This window comes from Hippopotamus amphibius, chromosome 14 (assembly GCF_030028045.1).
Source record: "Hippopotamus amphibius kiboko isolate mHipAmp2 chromosome 14, mHipAmp2.hap2, whole genome shotgun sequence".
In the NCBI taxonomy this organism is placed as follows: Eukaryota; Metazoa; Chordata; class Mammalia; order Artiodactyla; family Hippopotamidae; genus Hippopotamus; species Hippopotamus amphibius.
Window position 1 is genome coordinate 32,693,283 of NC_080199.1, and position 13,388 is coordinate 32,706,670.

Below are 13,388 nucleotides of genomic sequence, written 5' to 3' on the forward strand. Positions count from 1 at the left end.
CTTTTTGGATCTCTCCCAAGCTATTTCCATTTAAAATTAAGTGTTCCCAATTCTGAACTTAATCCACTGATAAACATCATAAAAATTTTTTAATTCTTTGGTCCTTCCTAAAATTAATTTTTCTTCTTTATATACTTTTTCCCCAGAGATATACTATCAGTTTCTAGTAATTATTTATAGATTTAAATGGACAGTAGCTAACCAAGTACAGTAATTTCTTTATTAGCGAAGCAGAAATAAACACGAGTAAAGTCAACATAGGAATAAATATGCAGGACACTAGCACTATTACAGGTGACTTAAAATATTATAAAATTGTGACTACATATCTTAGAATAAATTTATAATTAAACATTATTTTTAAAATAGTGCCCATGGCCAATTCAGTAGGGCATATTATTTTATCAGCTTTTTACTGTTGTAGTAAGTGATCTTCCAAATTGTCATTAATACTTGCTTTTAAAGGCAGGAGTTTCACAAGACACCTGTGAAACGTTGCCCTGTGAACGTTGCCGGGTAGATCCTTCGTCTTGTGTCTCCACAGATCCAGATAACCAGGGAGAGGCTCAGTGAGGCTGTCAAAAGTTTTTCAGGACTGATCCAACAAATAACATTAAAGCTAGGACTTCTACATGTACAGAATATGTAACTAAGAAATTGGTGTTCACTGATCCTCTAGCCAGCTCCTGGGAGCGTTCTTGTTTTCTTTATATTATAATCAAATGCCATATGCTTAGTTCACAACTGATAGGAAAAGGACAAAGAAAGGGAAAAAGAACAGGTAATTGGATGCAGTGAAAGTAGACGATGGGAGATGATGGCATGGTAAAGGAGAGGGAGGAGTAAGGAGACAGTGTATAAAGCTGGCAAGCTAAGCTCACTCGTTGAAGGCTGCCCACATCTCCTTTATCTGGGAGATGGCAATGTCGTTTGTTTGCTAACCTTTTAATACTAAAGCTGCTGGTGCCTCACTAATTGTGAAAACTTTTAAAAAAGACTTTGTTGATAGTGGCTTTGAAGATAGCAGAATCCATTTGTATTTTATGTGGAAATATACCAATTATGTCTATTAGGAGTTTTTAATATCTATTCATACCTTTTAATTATCTGTTCATACCTTTTCTTTAAAATTGACAAATGTTGATCTGAAGGGGTGATTTCATTGCTGATTCATTTAAGTTAATCTTAAAAATGCAGAAAAGATGTTATGGAGTTTTAAGGAAAGAGAAGGGTTTCAGTTAATCATTTATTTATTTATTTTTAGGATCTGTGGTTGTGGTTCTGGAGAATCTGGCTGTGCTGTATGTGGATGTTGCAAGGCTTGTGCAAGAGAATTGGATGGTCAAGAGGCAAGACAAAGAGGAATTCTTGATGCAGTGAAAGAGATGATACCTTTAGATCTTCTGTTAGGTAGTAAATCTGATAGTTTAAACAATTTTTTTTAAGATACATGTTAAAAAATTAAGACAATAGTTGATTATGCGATACTGCTTGGGTGGTAACTAACAATGTGTCAACTGTGTTTTAGATACTGTTTTTGTTAGCTTTTACTTTCTTGAATTTCATATAGGTCTGTCATATCTATTATAAAACTAATCGATCAACTGATTGTCCATCATCTAGCTGTCCCAGTACCCGGAGTTAACATTGAAGAACACCTTCAGTTACGACAAGAAGAAAAACGGCAGCGTGTAATCAGGAGACACAGATTAGACGAAGGAAGAGGTAAGATGTAGCTGCAGAGAAAATGTGTGTGACAATTCATTTTCTTACCCAATACTGAGACCACTTAAAAGTTTATAGACTAGGATGATTTGATAAGAAATTAAAATTAGTAACATTCTAGTAACTCATGAAAGTATTGTGAAAATACTTAGGGTATTTACAGTTGTGCTAATAACAAACATTTAATTCAATAGTGTGTTTAGGGCATGTCAACCATATTAAGAATTGTGCCATATGCTAAGCATCAAAAAATATTAGCAGCGGCAACCTTCAAAAGTACAGATGCTAAGCACTGTCCTTCACTCATATTTTGACTCATCTGCTTAACTATAAACACCAAATTAGTTTAGTATTTTAAGTTCTGTTTTGTTACTCATTTACAGTTATTATCATTTGGGCATAGTCTCACCACTCTTCCTTCCAATTTAGTGCATAATTATGCTTTTATGTATTTTTCTGGAAAAAGCTTATTATGGCTATATAAGGGTAAGTTGGAGTGTCTGCAGGTTTTAATTGCAAAGATAGATTTATTACTTATCTTTGCCTCATTGTTTGTGACCATTTTTCAGCCTAAAAAATACATTTGCCAGTGATTATAAGGAGTATTTTAGTATATATCCAACAAGCACAGATAAATAGAAGTATTACTACGTTATTATTGCCCAATAGAATCTTTTCTTTGTATTGATAAGATTAAGACAGATTGTTACAAAGGACTGTGATTTTATTCCTCTGCTAGGCAAAATCTTGATTAGAAAAAGTGATATTGTATATTTTAATATTTATTAGAATGGCATGATATTTGATATAGGAGATAAAACCTATTACTCATTTAACCATCATTACAGAATTTCTTAGGCATTCCTTTTTTTAATATAAAATGGAGTAAGTACAACATATGTAGCACACATGGTAATTCTATTTTTATTAAACTTAGGTCATCAAACATCTGCTTAGAACTTGAAGATTGTTTTTTGTCGTGTCTCATAAGCAATGTTGAGGAGTTGATACAGTGAATATTTGCTGTTAGGCTTTGTTTACATAAAATCATTGCCTTTAAATGATATTTTAATGAGATTAATGTATATACTGTTATTTATATTATATAAATGTATGGGAAAATTGCATATTAAACATTTTGTAGAGAATAGGATAAAATTTAAGTTCTGGGCCTTTATGACACATGGTAATTAAGTGATAATTCCTTTTATATTAATAGTATGATTTCCTTAAGGTTAATTATCAGTGATACGTTTACTACCTGTTTTTTCTTTATTTTGGAAATCTTAGCTTCAATCATATGAAAAACCAGCAATTTCCTGTGTTTTAGCCAAAGCATAGCAAATCCTTGTGATGACATTTAATTCTTGCCTGATGCTATATATCTTTTTTTTTTTCTCTCCCTCCATAAAAAGTTCTTTTTCTCTAGGTATAGTATATTTCTGTATATCAGAAGTTAAAAGAACATTGATTATCCACTGATTATTCAGCAAAACTTTGTGATTGCAGAATATTCTTTTGCCATTTATTTTAAAATGTATTATAGGCCTTTAAAACATAAACTCTCGCCCTTTAAAGGTTAAAAAATTCCATTGTTTAAATATGTATGGAAGTTAGATTATTGTATCTGCTTTAACAAGCTTTCCTGGTGATTCTGAGGGTGCTGAAGTATGAGAACCGCAGCTCTAGGGCAGTATATGAAAGTTTGGTCCACGGACCTTGTACATCAGAATCACCTGGGCCTCATACTTCAGCTTTTCTGCCTGAGGATCCTTGATACAGATTTGAGTCATATGCACAGTGTTCTAGGGCTCTTGTTTGGCATCATGCTTATAGCAAGGATTGTTAGTCTTGTTTTGTCCTCATGAGGAACAGGAATGTCAAATAAATTTTTAGTGTTCCAACTGCCACACATACATATACTGGTCTCCCCCACCCTTGGCTTCTACTTTGTACTTTTTAGATAACTGTTAGCAGTCCATTGATAATTATGCTTATTAGTAATTGGCTTTACATGTGTTGAAATTTCAGCCTTTCAGGATTAGATTGTTAAATTATTTTACTTGATTTATCTCTCTCATCCTGTTTCCCAAGTTTGTGTTAATTGTTGTAAAGTTGATCAAAACTTTAGGACCTAGCTCTTCTATTAAAACCTTGCTCATCAACCTCAGGCCTATTGATGTAGTTTAGCTGCTGTTTTTGACACAGACTCTTCTATTGCTCTTTAAACCCCCAATAGCAGTGTGGTTACTACTTTTTGATAAAGTTGGAATTTTGTCTTTAATTTTTTTATGCTATTACTCTTCCAGGTAATAATTTTCTTGCATATATATTCTTAGGTACCAGTAGTATTCATTTGCAGATTTTTTTTCAGTGGTGTTTGTGATAGTTTTTAGTTCGTCTTTTAGATTAGACAGAGTTGATTGATATATAAGTTCTCTGAGACCTGTATTAACTTTACACGCGGAGTGCTTGTTCAGTGGGATTTTTAAGTAGAACTCTTAAGTCATCAGGACTCCTGGGTGATTGTGCTTATCTTTATGCTCTTTTTCACCACTCTGTTGTTAGGAAAACTAAGCTCAAATGATGTTGCCTACTTTTCCTTCTTTCTTTTTACACTAAATGTCAAAGCAAAGTTTCATAATTGTGAGCTGTTGCTGGGGTGAGTTATGTCCTGGTTTGCCTGGGACAGTCACATTTTATGCCTACTGTCTGGGCGTATTTCTTACAGTGCCCTTTTCTGCTCTCAGTGGAGAGTTTCATTTGGATAATGTTATGTAGTTAGCTTAGCTATATAGCATGGTGGTTGAGAGTATGGATTCAGAAGTTAGACTTTGGTTCATATACTGGCTTCTTAAGTTTTACTTGGAGTACTTGATTGCTTTTCTCGCAACATGGGGATGCTCATCACAAAATTTTGATTACTGTTAATAAAACCCCTACATCTTCTGTAGAATAAAATGATTCCATTTTGATAGAAAAACAGTTTTCCCATAGTTACAAATTAGAATGTAGAAACAAATTTATTAAAGACTAATTTCAAAGCAATTGAGAAGTTATTGCTATTGATTTTTAAGCCTTGAAAACCATTGTTTTCTTGATTTGACACATCAGATCCAGTATTAGCTGATCTTCCAATACTACATTAAAGTCTCTTTTTAAATTAAAATATTATATGACGCACATAGGAAACATAAGTAAGAAAAAAATATCAGTGTAATTCTTTATCCAAAGATAACCACTGTAGAATTTTGGTATACTTTCTTAAAGTTTTCCTATGCATACTTTTTTGTTTAGATATTTTACATCATTTCATATTGTGATATGTATTGGTGTACTGTTTTTTTTCCCCTTAATTCTATCATAAATGTTTTTGTGCCATATTGCAATACTGTATTAAAGTTATATAGGAGTTTAGGTTAAAAATTTTCCGTAAACCTATCCTTTAATTAAATTATTACTTTTATTTATTTCATTGTCATCTTCTCATCAAGTTTTATACATTTCCAGTTGCATCACTGACTGAATCTTATATTTTATGTATTTGCTTAGTGTTATAGTGTATACATTTTTTTTTAATTTTCTTGCAGTTTTTTCCTTGCCTTCTCATTCTCTTTTACCAAGCAAATGAGGTTTACTCTAGTAGGTATATTTCTGTGTCTTATTCCATTAAAATATAATCATGTGCAGATATCTACATGTGTATGAAAGTATAGGCATCTGTTTATTTGCAGAAGTGATATTGTATTAAATATACAGTTGTTTGCAACATCTTTTTCCCATTTTACGCTACAACATGAATACATTCTAGCGAATATGGACCTGTCACATTGTATTTAATAGCTACATAACCTTTCATAGTATGTCTATACCACAGTTTATTCAACCAGCATTTTGTTGATGATCATTAAGGTTATTTTCAGGTTTTTATAAATTTTTCTCTAATAACTATTCTTAATAGTAACCATATATAGTAGAATTTTTGTTTATATAGTAGAGCTTCCCAGAAATAGGACATTTGGGCCAGAGTGTGTTTATTTTAAATTTTAATAGATATTTCAAATTATTTAAGAAATGTTATAGGAATTTATCTTCTCAAGACTAATGTATGAGAGTGGTGTTTTTCTCTAGCACCACTTGTATTAGGTATTATTATTATTTTTAATTTTTGCAAAACATTGGTGAACGATGTTATGTCATTGCTAATTTAAATTTCACAGAAGACTTTTTCTTCATAAATCTTATTTTAATGGCTGACTATTATTCCAGTGAGAGAATATACCATAGTTTTTTATTAACTGTTCTTCTTTTTGGATTGTTTTAAATTCTTTGTTACACTTAATAAGGTTATAGTAACACCTTTGAGCTGAAATGTTTTTAAAATAACTTTAGTTTTCCTTAGGACAGATTTCTGGATGTATAATTACTGAGCCAAAAGATAATAATAATTTTTAGGTTCTTGAAATGTATCACCAATAACTTTCTGAAGGTAACTCCCTACTTTCCACCCTCAAGGTTTGCCAGCTGTCCTTCCCAGTGTACTTAATTTTGTCATAGCACACGGTCATAATTTCTTCTTGAGTTTTGTGTAAACTCCTCCCTCAACAATTAGACTGTTAGCTTCTTGAATCAGAGATGGTGTCTTGCTTATCCAAGTGTTCCTAGGACCTTGCATGGTGCTTGAAATTGGTCAGTACTTAATTTGTCTTTGTTGACTAACTGAAAACATTTCATGGACTTTTCATCACCTCTACAATGAAGTATCAAAAGACATTAATTATCTCTTTTGTATATTCATCTCCAAACTCATTTTCCACTACTTTCCGCCTCATAACCTTATAGTGCATCCATTTCAGCTGTGTGTGTTTTTAATGACCATACTGTAATGTTGTTTATGTCTTCATGCTTTTATAAGTCCTATTTCTTTTACCTGGAATGCCCTCTCTTTTCTTTTTCTCTTGGCAAACTTTTTCTCATTCTTTGAAACCTGTTTGATTCCTTCAAGTTGATTTGATTACGTTTCATCCTTCAGGGTATAATGTGTACAGATTTCCTTTATAACATGTATTAGAACATATTGCAATTCTTTGTTTTTACTCTGTCTTCCCTGGTGGACTGAATTTGAATGAGATCTGTGTCTTTGTCATTATATCTATGATACCTAGCATCTGTTACATTAAGCATAATAAAAAATGTTTGGTGAATAAATGAGTGACTTAACTGTGTAAGAAAAATTATTTTAGTCCATGGGAGACAAGAGTATTTTAGAACCCGGTAACCTGATATTATAAATGGTTGAGCTCGAATAGTATATACTTTCTATGTGGGATTGCCTGTGGGCCTTCTGTATTTATGTATAGAAAGGACTAAAAAGATTGAATTTATGACAGGCTAAATAACTCTGAATATTATGGGTACAATGTTTTCATGGAAAGAAATAATATCTCAGGCAGACCGTAGAAATTAGAAAATGGTAATACAACTTAATATTGTTACTTTAATATTTACAGTTCTTTTGTATAGTTGGAAAGTGTCTTATACTTTTTAGTGTGATTTATATTATCTGTTTTAGTAAATCAGTTGAAAAATGGGGCAAGTTGAAGAAATAAGATGTGTTCATATTTGAAATGTGTCTCATTTTATTATATTTTAAAGATGAAGCTTAGTTTATATAATCTTAGTTTCAAAGTGATGGATACTGCATTACTAGAAGATAATAACATTTAATTCTTCTGTTAAAATTAAGTTAGCATATTTCTATCTGTAGTAATCATAGAATATGTTATTCTTGGTTTTTCATAGAATTGATGCTGCTTGTGTTTTTTTCCTATATCTAGAGACATAATTAAAATATATTTTTTCTACCCATTTTTTAATGCTTAATGCAGGGTGCTTTGGTATTTAATATAACATTTGTCAAATTTTATTTTTTTTTTTGGGGGGGGTACACCAAGTTCAATCATCTGTTTTTATGCACATATCCCCATATTCCCTCCCTCCCTCAACTCCCCCCCACCCCGCCTCGAGTCCCCCCCACCCTCCCTGTCCCAGTCCTCTAAGGCATCTTCCATTCTCGAGTTGGACTCCCTTTGTTATACAACAACTTCCCACTGGCTATCTATTTAACAGATGGTACTATATATATGTCTGTGCTACTCTCTCACTTCATCTCAGCTTCCTCTTCACCCCCCGCCCCCTCCCAAACCTCGAGTTCTCCAGTCCATTCTCTGTATCTGCGTCCTTGTTCTTGTCACTGAGTTCATCAGTACCATTTTTACATTCCGTATATGTGAGTTAGCATACAATATTTGTCTTTCTCTTTCTGACTTACTTCACTCTGTATGACAGACTCTAGGTCTATCCACCTCATTACATATAGCTCCATCTCATCCCTTTTTATAGCTGAGTAATATTCCATTGTATATATATGCCACATCTTCTTTATCCATTCATTTGTTGATGGGCATTTCAGTTGCTTCCATGTCCTGGCTATTGTAAATAGTGCTGCAATAAACATTATGGTACAAGTTTCTTTTGGGATTATGGTTTTCTTTGGGTATATGCCCAGTAGTGGGATTACTGGATCATATGGTAGTTCTATTTGTAGTTTTTTAAGGACCCTCCAAATTGTTTTCCATAGTGGCTGTACCAACTTACATTCCCACCAACAGTGCAGGAGAGTTCCCTTTTCTCCACACCCTCTCCAACATTTGTTGTTTCCAGATTTTGTGATGATGGCCATTCTGATCGGTGTGAAGTGATACCTCATTTGTCAAATTTTATTATAGAGCAATAGTTTCATTTTGTCCCATTATTAGAAAAAGTTAGTTATAGCTGAAGATCTATAGAGAATCACAGAGAAATTTAAAAATATTCAGTGCATATATACTGTTAGTTTCCTTTTCAAATACTGTTAACTTCTTAACTGTCAAACTTAATGCTTTGAGATTTGTAAGCATTTTGATGTCGCTAAAATGCAAGGAAGCTGTAGTTCTGTTCTGTAAAAAAACTAAATTTTAAGTTTTCTTTTCAAGCTAAACAGTAATGGGGAAAACAGTTTTTTAATTTTATTGAAATTAATTTGGCTATAGATTTTTTTCTTAAATATTGTATAAGTAGAAATGACTGTAATCTACATCAGTATATATGTATATATGTATATGTACATAGAGGAGCTTCAGAAGGAAACTATTTTATGAGAGAATGGTTAATGTTCCAAAAATGTTACTGGGTTTAGAGTCCCCTCTTCATCATCAGTATGAAATTCAGCTTATCCTTGTGTCTGATTTTGTATATGTGGTTACAGAAGTCATATATAAACTTAGACTTATCTTATTTTTAGAAAATCAAATCAAATGCAACTTATGCAATTCTTTATAAAGCAGTGATTTTATATATATATACATATACATGTGTATATATGTGTATGTGCATACATGCATGTATATATGTGTATATATGTGTGTGTATATAAATGTGTATGTATATAAATATGTATATCTCAGATCATAGTAATTTTTTGTTTTTGTTTTGTTTTTGACCAACTTGTTTTCTTACCTCTGTGATAGAATGCAGTTGTCAATAACATCTTGGTTTTATATGAAGATTAATGTGGATATTAAATCTTGAAGACTTTGTTAAAATTTAATCATTAATTTAAAACTTACTGGTTTTTGGTATTTTAAAAGGAAAGATACTTGTTTTTAACAAATGTATGGTTTGCTAAATTTGAACATATATGATACTAAAAGATTTGCAAGATAATTTGATTTATTCTATTTGAACTTTATGACTATCTATTTGAGACTGTTAGTAACTACCTAATAATTTTATAAGTATAAAAGATCAGAGTTTATACTTTATTAAGTATATTTAAGATAACAAGACGTGTGTAGAATGGTGAATTGGTTATGGTTGGGAGTGGGAGGTTAACGAGGGGGACTTGGGAGAGAGGTATGATGTCCAAAACTTTAATTTCTCTGCTTTTTGGTTTGAATTATTTTTGTTTATTGTAGTGTTTTCATCTTGTGAGCTTTTCTATGCACATACAAAATGTTTCTCCTCAGGCCCCCTTGTATTTGCTGGTCCTATTTTTATGAACCATCGAGAACAGGCTCTAGCCAGACTCAGATCCCATCCAGCACAGCTAAAGCATAAACGGGACAAGCACAAAGGTATTTGGTCTTACTTATCAACTAGGTGGGATACCTTCCCAATTTCTTCCACTTATTTGAATTTTGTCTCTGGGAAAATGCACAAACCTAATTCTTCTACTTTGCTTCTATCATTATTATATAGCCTGAGGAGAAAGAACGTGCTCAAAGTGTACTGTTTGTCAATGACTGTCAATCTTGTTTTATTGTATTTTTTTTGGTTAACTTTAATAAAAATGATATTTTACAGTATAACTTTTTCTTTTTCATATCTTTTCAAATTTCCTAACATTAATAGAAGGTGGAAAAAGTAATTATTGCTATTTTGTATACTTTATTATGTTCTTAGATGACTGCCATCTGACATTTTGCAGTCCTTTTTTCTTTTTTTAATGCTGTTTGCTTTAGAATTAATAGAATTGCTAAATTCATTGTATAGAGTAATAATGAGTTGACTACTACGACACTTCCATTGTTTTAAAGTTTATATTCACAATACACATGATTTATTTGATATTTGAGGTTTAAAAGTGATATATGTAAGTAAAGAGTTATGTAGACCTACTCCAGTCCTCAGAAACTGTCATAGGTCTAAGCAAGACTGGAAATCTACTTTTGCATAATTCTTTGAGATTGGAGTTCTAGATTAATTAGAAATATTCCTAAAGCAAAATTATTTTTTCTTAAACCGCAGATTATGGGTCAACCAAGATCAGAAAGAATTTAAAGCAGAGAACTTATAAATTTATATATAAATTCTGCCTTGAATCCTTGCATGTGAACCAGGCACTCTGAGTAGTACAACTTAGACTTACTATTTTCTTAAATGCCTGAAATAAACCTCGCAAAATAGAAGATTTTAAAAACACATATTCCATGCAAATTAAGTAACGTTTTGTCTTTTTTTTTTTGCTGCAAAACTGTTATAGACTAATTTTATTTTTAAACTTTCACATGCAATATATTATAATCTACTTTGTTTTTATTTGGCTGTTTCAATCTATCAGTTTGTTACTCAAAGCAAAAATGCAAAACAAAACAGACAAAAACCCCTGTTTTTAGTAAAAACACAAGTAGAATACTACTCAAATTATATTCTGCAGAAATAAAAATTGAGAGTATTTTAAATCTAGTGTGATTAACCGTAGTAAAATTTGTGATTGCCTTATTTACTGGGTGCTCTAACAATGCCGTTAATATTTAAATCTAAGGAATAATATTTAAATCTAAGGAATAATATTTAAATCTAAGGAATACTATTTTCTATGTAAATTATTTTAGTTGTCAAAATCTGTGACTGCATATTTTCTACTGTACCAGTATTAGAACAGATTGTTTCTTTAAAAATTTTTCTGATGTGGACCATTTTTAGTTTTTAATGAATTTGCCACATTGCTTCTGTTTTATGCTTTGGTCCCTTGGCCGCAAGGCATGTGGGATCCCACCTCCTCAACCAGGGATCGAACCCGCACCCCCCCAGCATTGGAAGGTGAAGTCTTAACCAGTGGACCGCCAGGGGAGTCCCAGAACAGATTTTATCAGTGTCATTTTCTCACCAATTATGTGGAAGTGGAGTTCTTCTAATACTTTACCTGAGGTTAACTATTTACATTGCAATAAACAGTTTAAAACTTCTTCAGCTCCTTGTTAGTATCTTATAGACAGTCATCTTTTTTTTTTTCCAGAATTTTAAAATGAAATTACTCAACAATAGCAAGCCTTACTTCCATCTGGTCTGCCATAGGGTTATTATATGAGAGTGTGTATTTGTAGCAACCTCTTTGGAAAGATTTACTTTGTAGTATTACAGTGTAGGGCAATTTTTTTAAAAAAAATCATTATATTGTATGGTTTTATAGAGTGAAATAGTTTCACCTCTTTACCACAAAAATAAATTTAAAGTGTAAGTAGTATTTTATCAAATGGTGTCCCACTTTTTGTAGAGAATGTTAACTTACCAATCACTGTACACAGATTCACTCTCCGTTACGCCCTCTGCTTTCGCTGTTCCTGTCGTTTAATCCCCTTGCCAGTCACTCTTTTACTCTTGCTGCATATAGTCATAGTCTTTTAATAAATTTTTCTTCCTACGTAAACGTTTTTCTCTTTTGTCTTACCCTATTTATCTTCCACTGAGAAATTCACTGTATTAATTGCTCTGTTCTATCTTACATTTAATTACATTGGTGGCACAAATTGTAGAATAATAACGATTTAAATTTTCTAGACTATGACTTTTTTGTGAGGGTGTGTGGAGGGTGAGAACTGTGGGTTTATTGTTAACAGGAGTGAGTTCTAAGATGGAAAGTTGGAGAGCTTCTGGCTGATTGGAGAGAGTTCAGAGAAGGTCATGGAATCTAAACTATACAGGCAAATTTTGACCAGAGGCAAAATAGTGTATAAGACTGAATCAATATGTATAACCTATAATCCATATAACATATAGTATTTAAAGACTGTAACTATAAACTATATTTTAAACAGTTATCTGAATTAACATCTGTTTTGGCTATTCAGTGCCTTACATAGAAAAAAAAGATTTTAGTGTACTACTCTTAGAAATGTTTGAATTGTTCTGGAGATAGTCTTGAAGTGACTGATGTGAAAATCTGAAGGCACACTCAGAAACATCTGTCTGTATTTTACACCTATTTTCCATAAAGCAATGGTATGGTGTAATGGAAATACAGGCTTTGGAATTAGGCCTCAGTTTTAATCCTGTTTTTCATTTACTAGAACTATGTGGCCATTCATAAATTTCTTAATCTCTTTGGTTTCAGTTTCCTTATTTTAAAAATAGGAATGATAATTCCTGAGTATGTTGATATGAAGATTAAGATATATATGTGTTTGTGTGTGTGTACATATATGTATATATATTTCTTGCAAATAAAAATTCTCCATGAATACTAGCTTGAATTCTTTGAATTGAATGCTTTCTCTTTTACAAAAGATTTAAGATATCAGCCATTTGGGGGTGGTAAAATGTGTGAGCCTTATTTTTGATCAATTTCTAAAACTGCTCTGCCATTTATTACTTTGGGCTGGCTACTTAACCCCTCTAAAGCCTCGGTTTTCCCAACTGCAAAATGGAATAACAATACCATATCATCGGATTTTTGTGTTGATTAAGGAGAGCAACAATAGTGAATATTGATGGAGCACTTTTCATACATTATTGCACTTATTTCTCATAAGCACCTTGTGAGGTAATGTACCATTATTGCTATCTTACAGATGGAAAAACTAAAAAATTAAAAAGATCCAGTGTCCAGTTATCATGAAACTAATGAATAGTAAAGCCAGGATTCCAATCCAATTCTCTTAGGCTCCAGTGCCCAAAAGCACTATCTACTGTGCTACCTAAATTTTCAGTATTTAGTGGAGAGGTGCTTAGCAAACTGTAATTACTACTGCTTTGCTGTTTTATTTTAGTGATTTCTTTCAGAGTACTCACTGTATTCTGTGATACATTCAGTGATATGCATACCTATAAGATTACCCCAAAAG

General features: G+C 32.1%; 1 protein-coding gene across 8 annotated transcripts in view; it reads left to right on the forward strand.

Annotated features, from left to right (window-relative positions):
* MYCBP2 (MYC binding protein 2) overlaps positions 1-13,388 on the forward strand; it is a 267,817-nt gene that overhangs the window by 78,144 nt on the left and 176,285 nt on the right. For 7 of the 8 annotated variants that reach the window (XM_057707054.1, XM_057707050.1, XM_057707051.1 and 4 more), the window contains exons 16-18: positions 1,265-1,410; positions 1,624-1,725; positions 9,792-9,899. In XM_057707054.1, coding sequence (XP_057563037.1) covers positions 1,265-1,410; positions 1,624-1,725; positions 9,792-9,899 — 356 coding nt within the window. The remainder of the gene's footprint in view (positions 1-1,264; positions 1,411-1,623; positions 1,726-9,791; positions 9,900-13,388) is intronic. The other variant, XM_057707053.1, reaches the window with a different exon arrangement.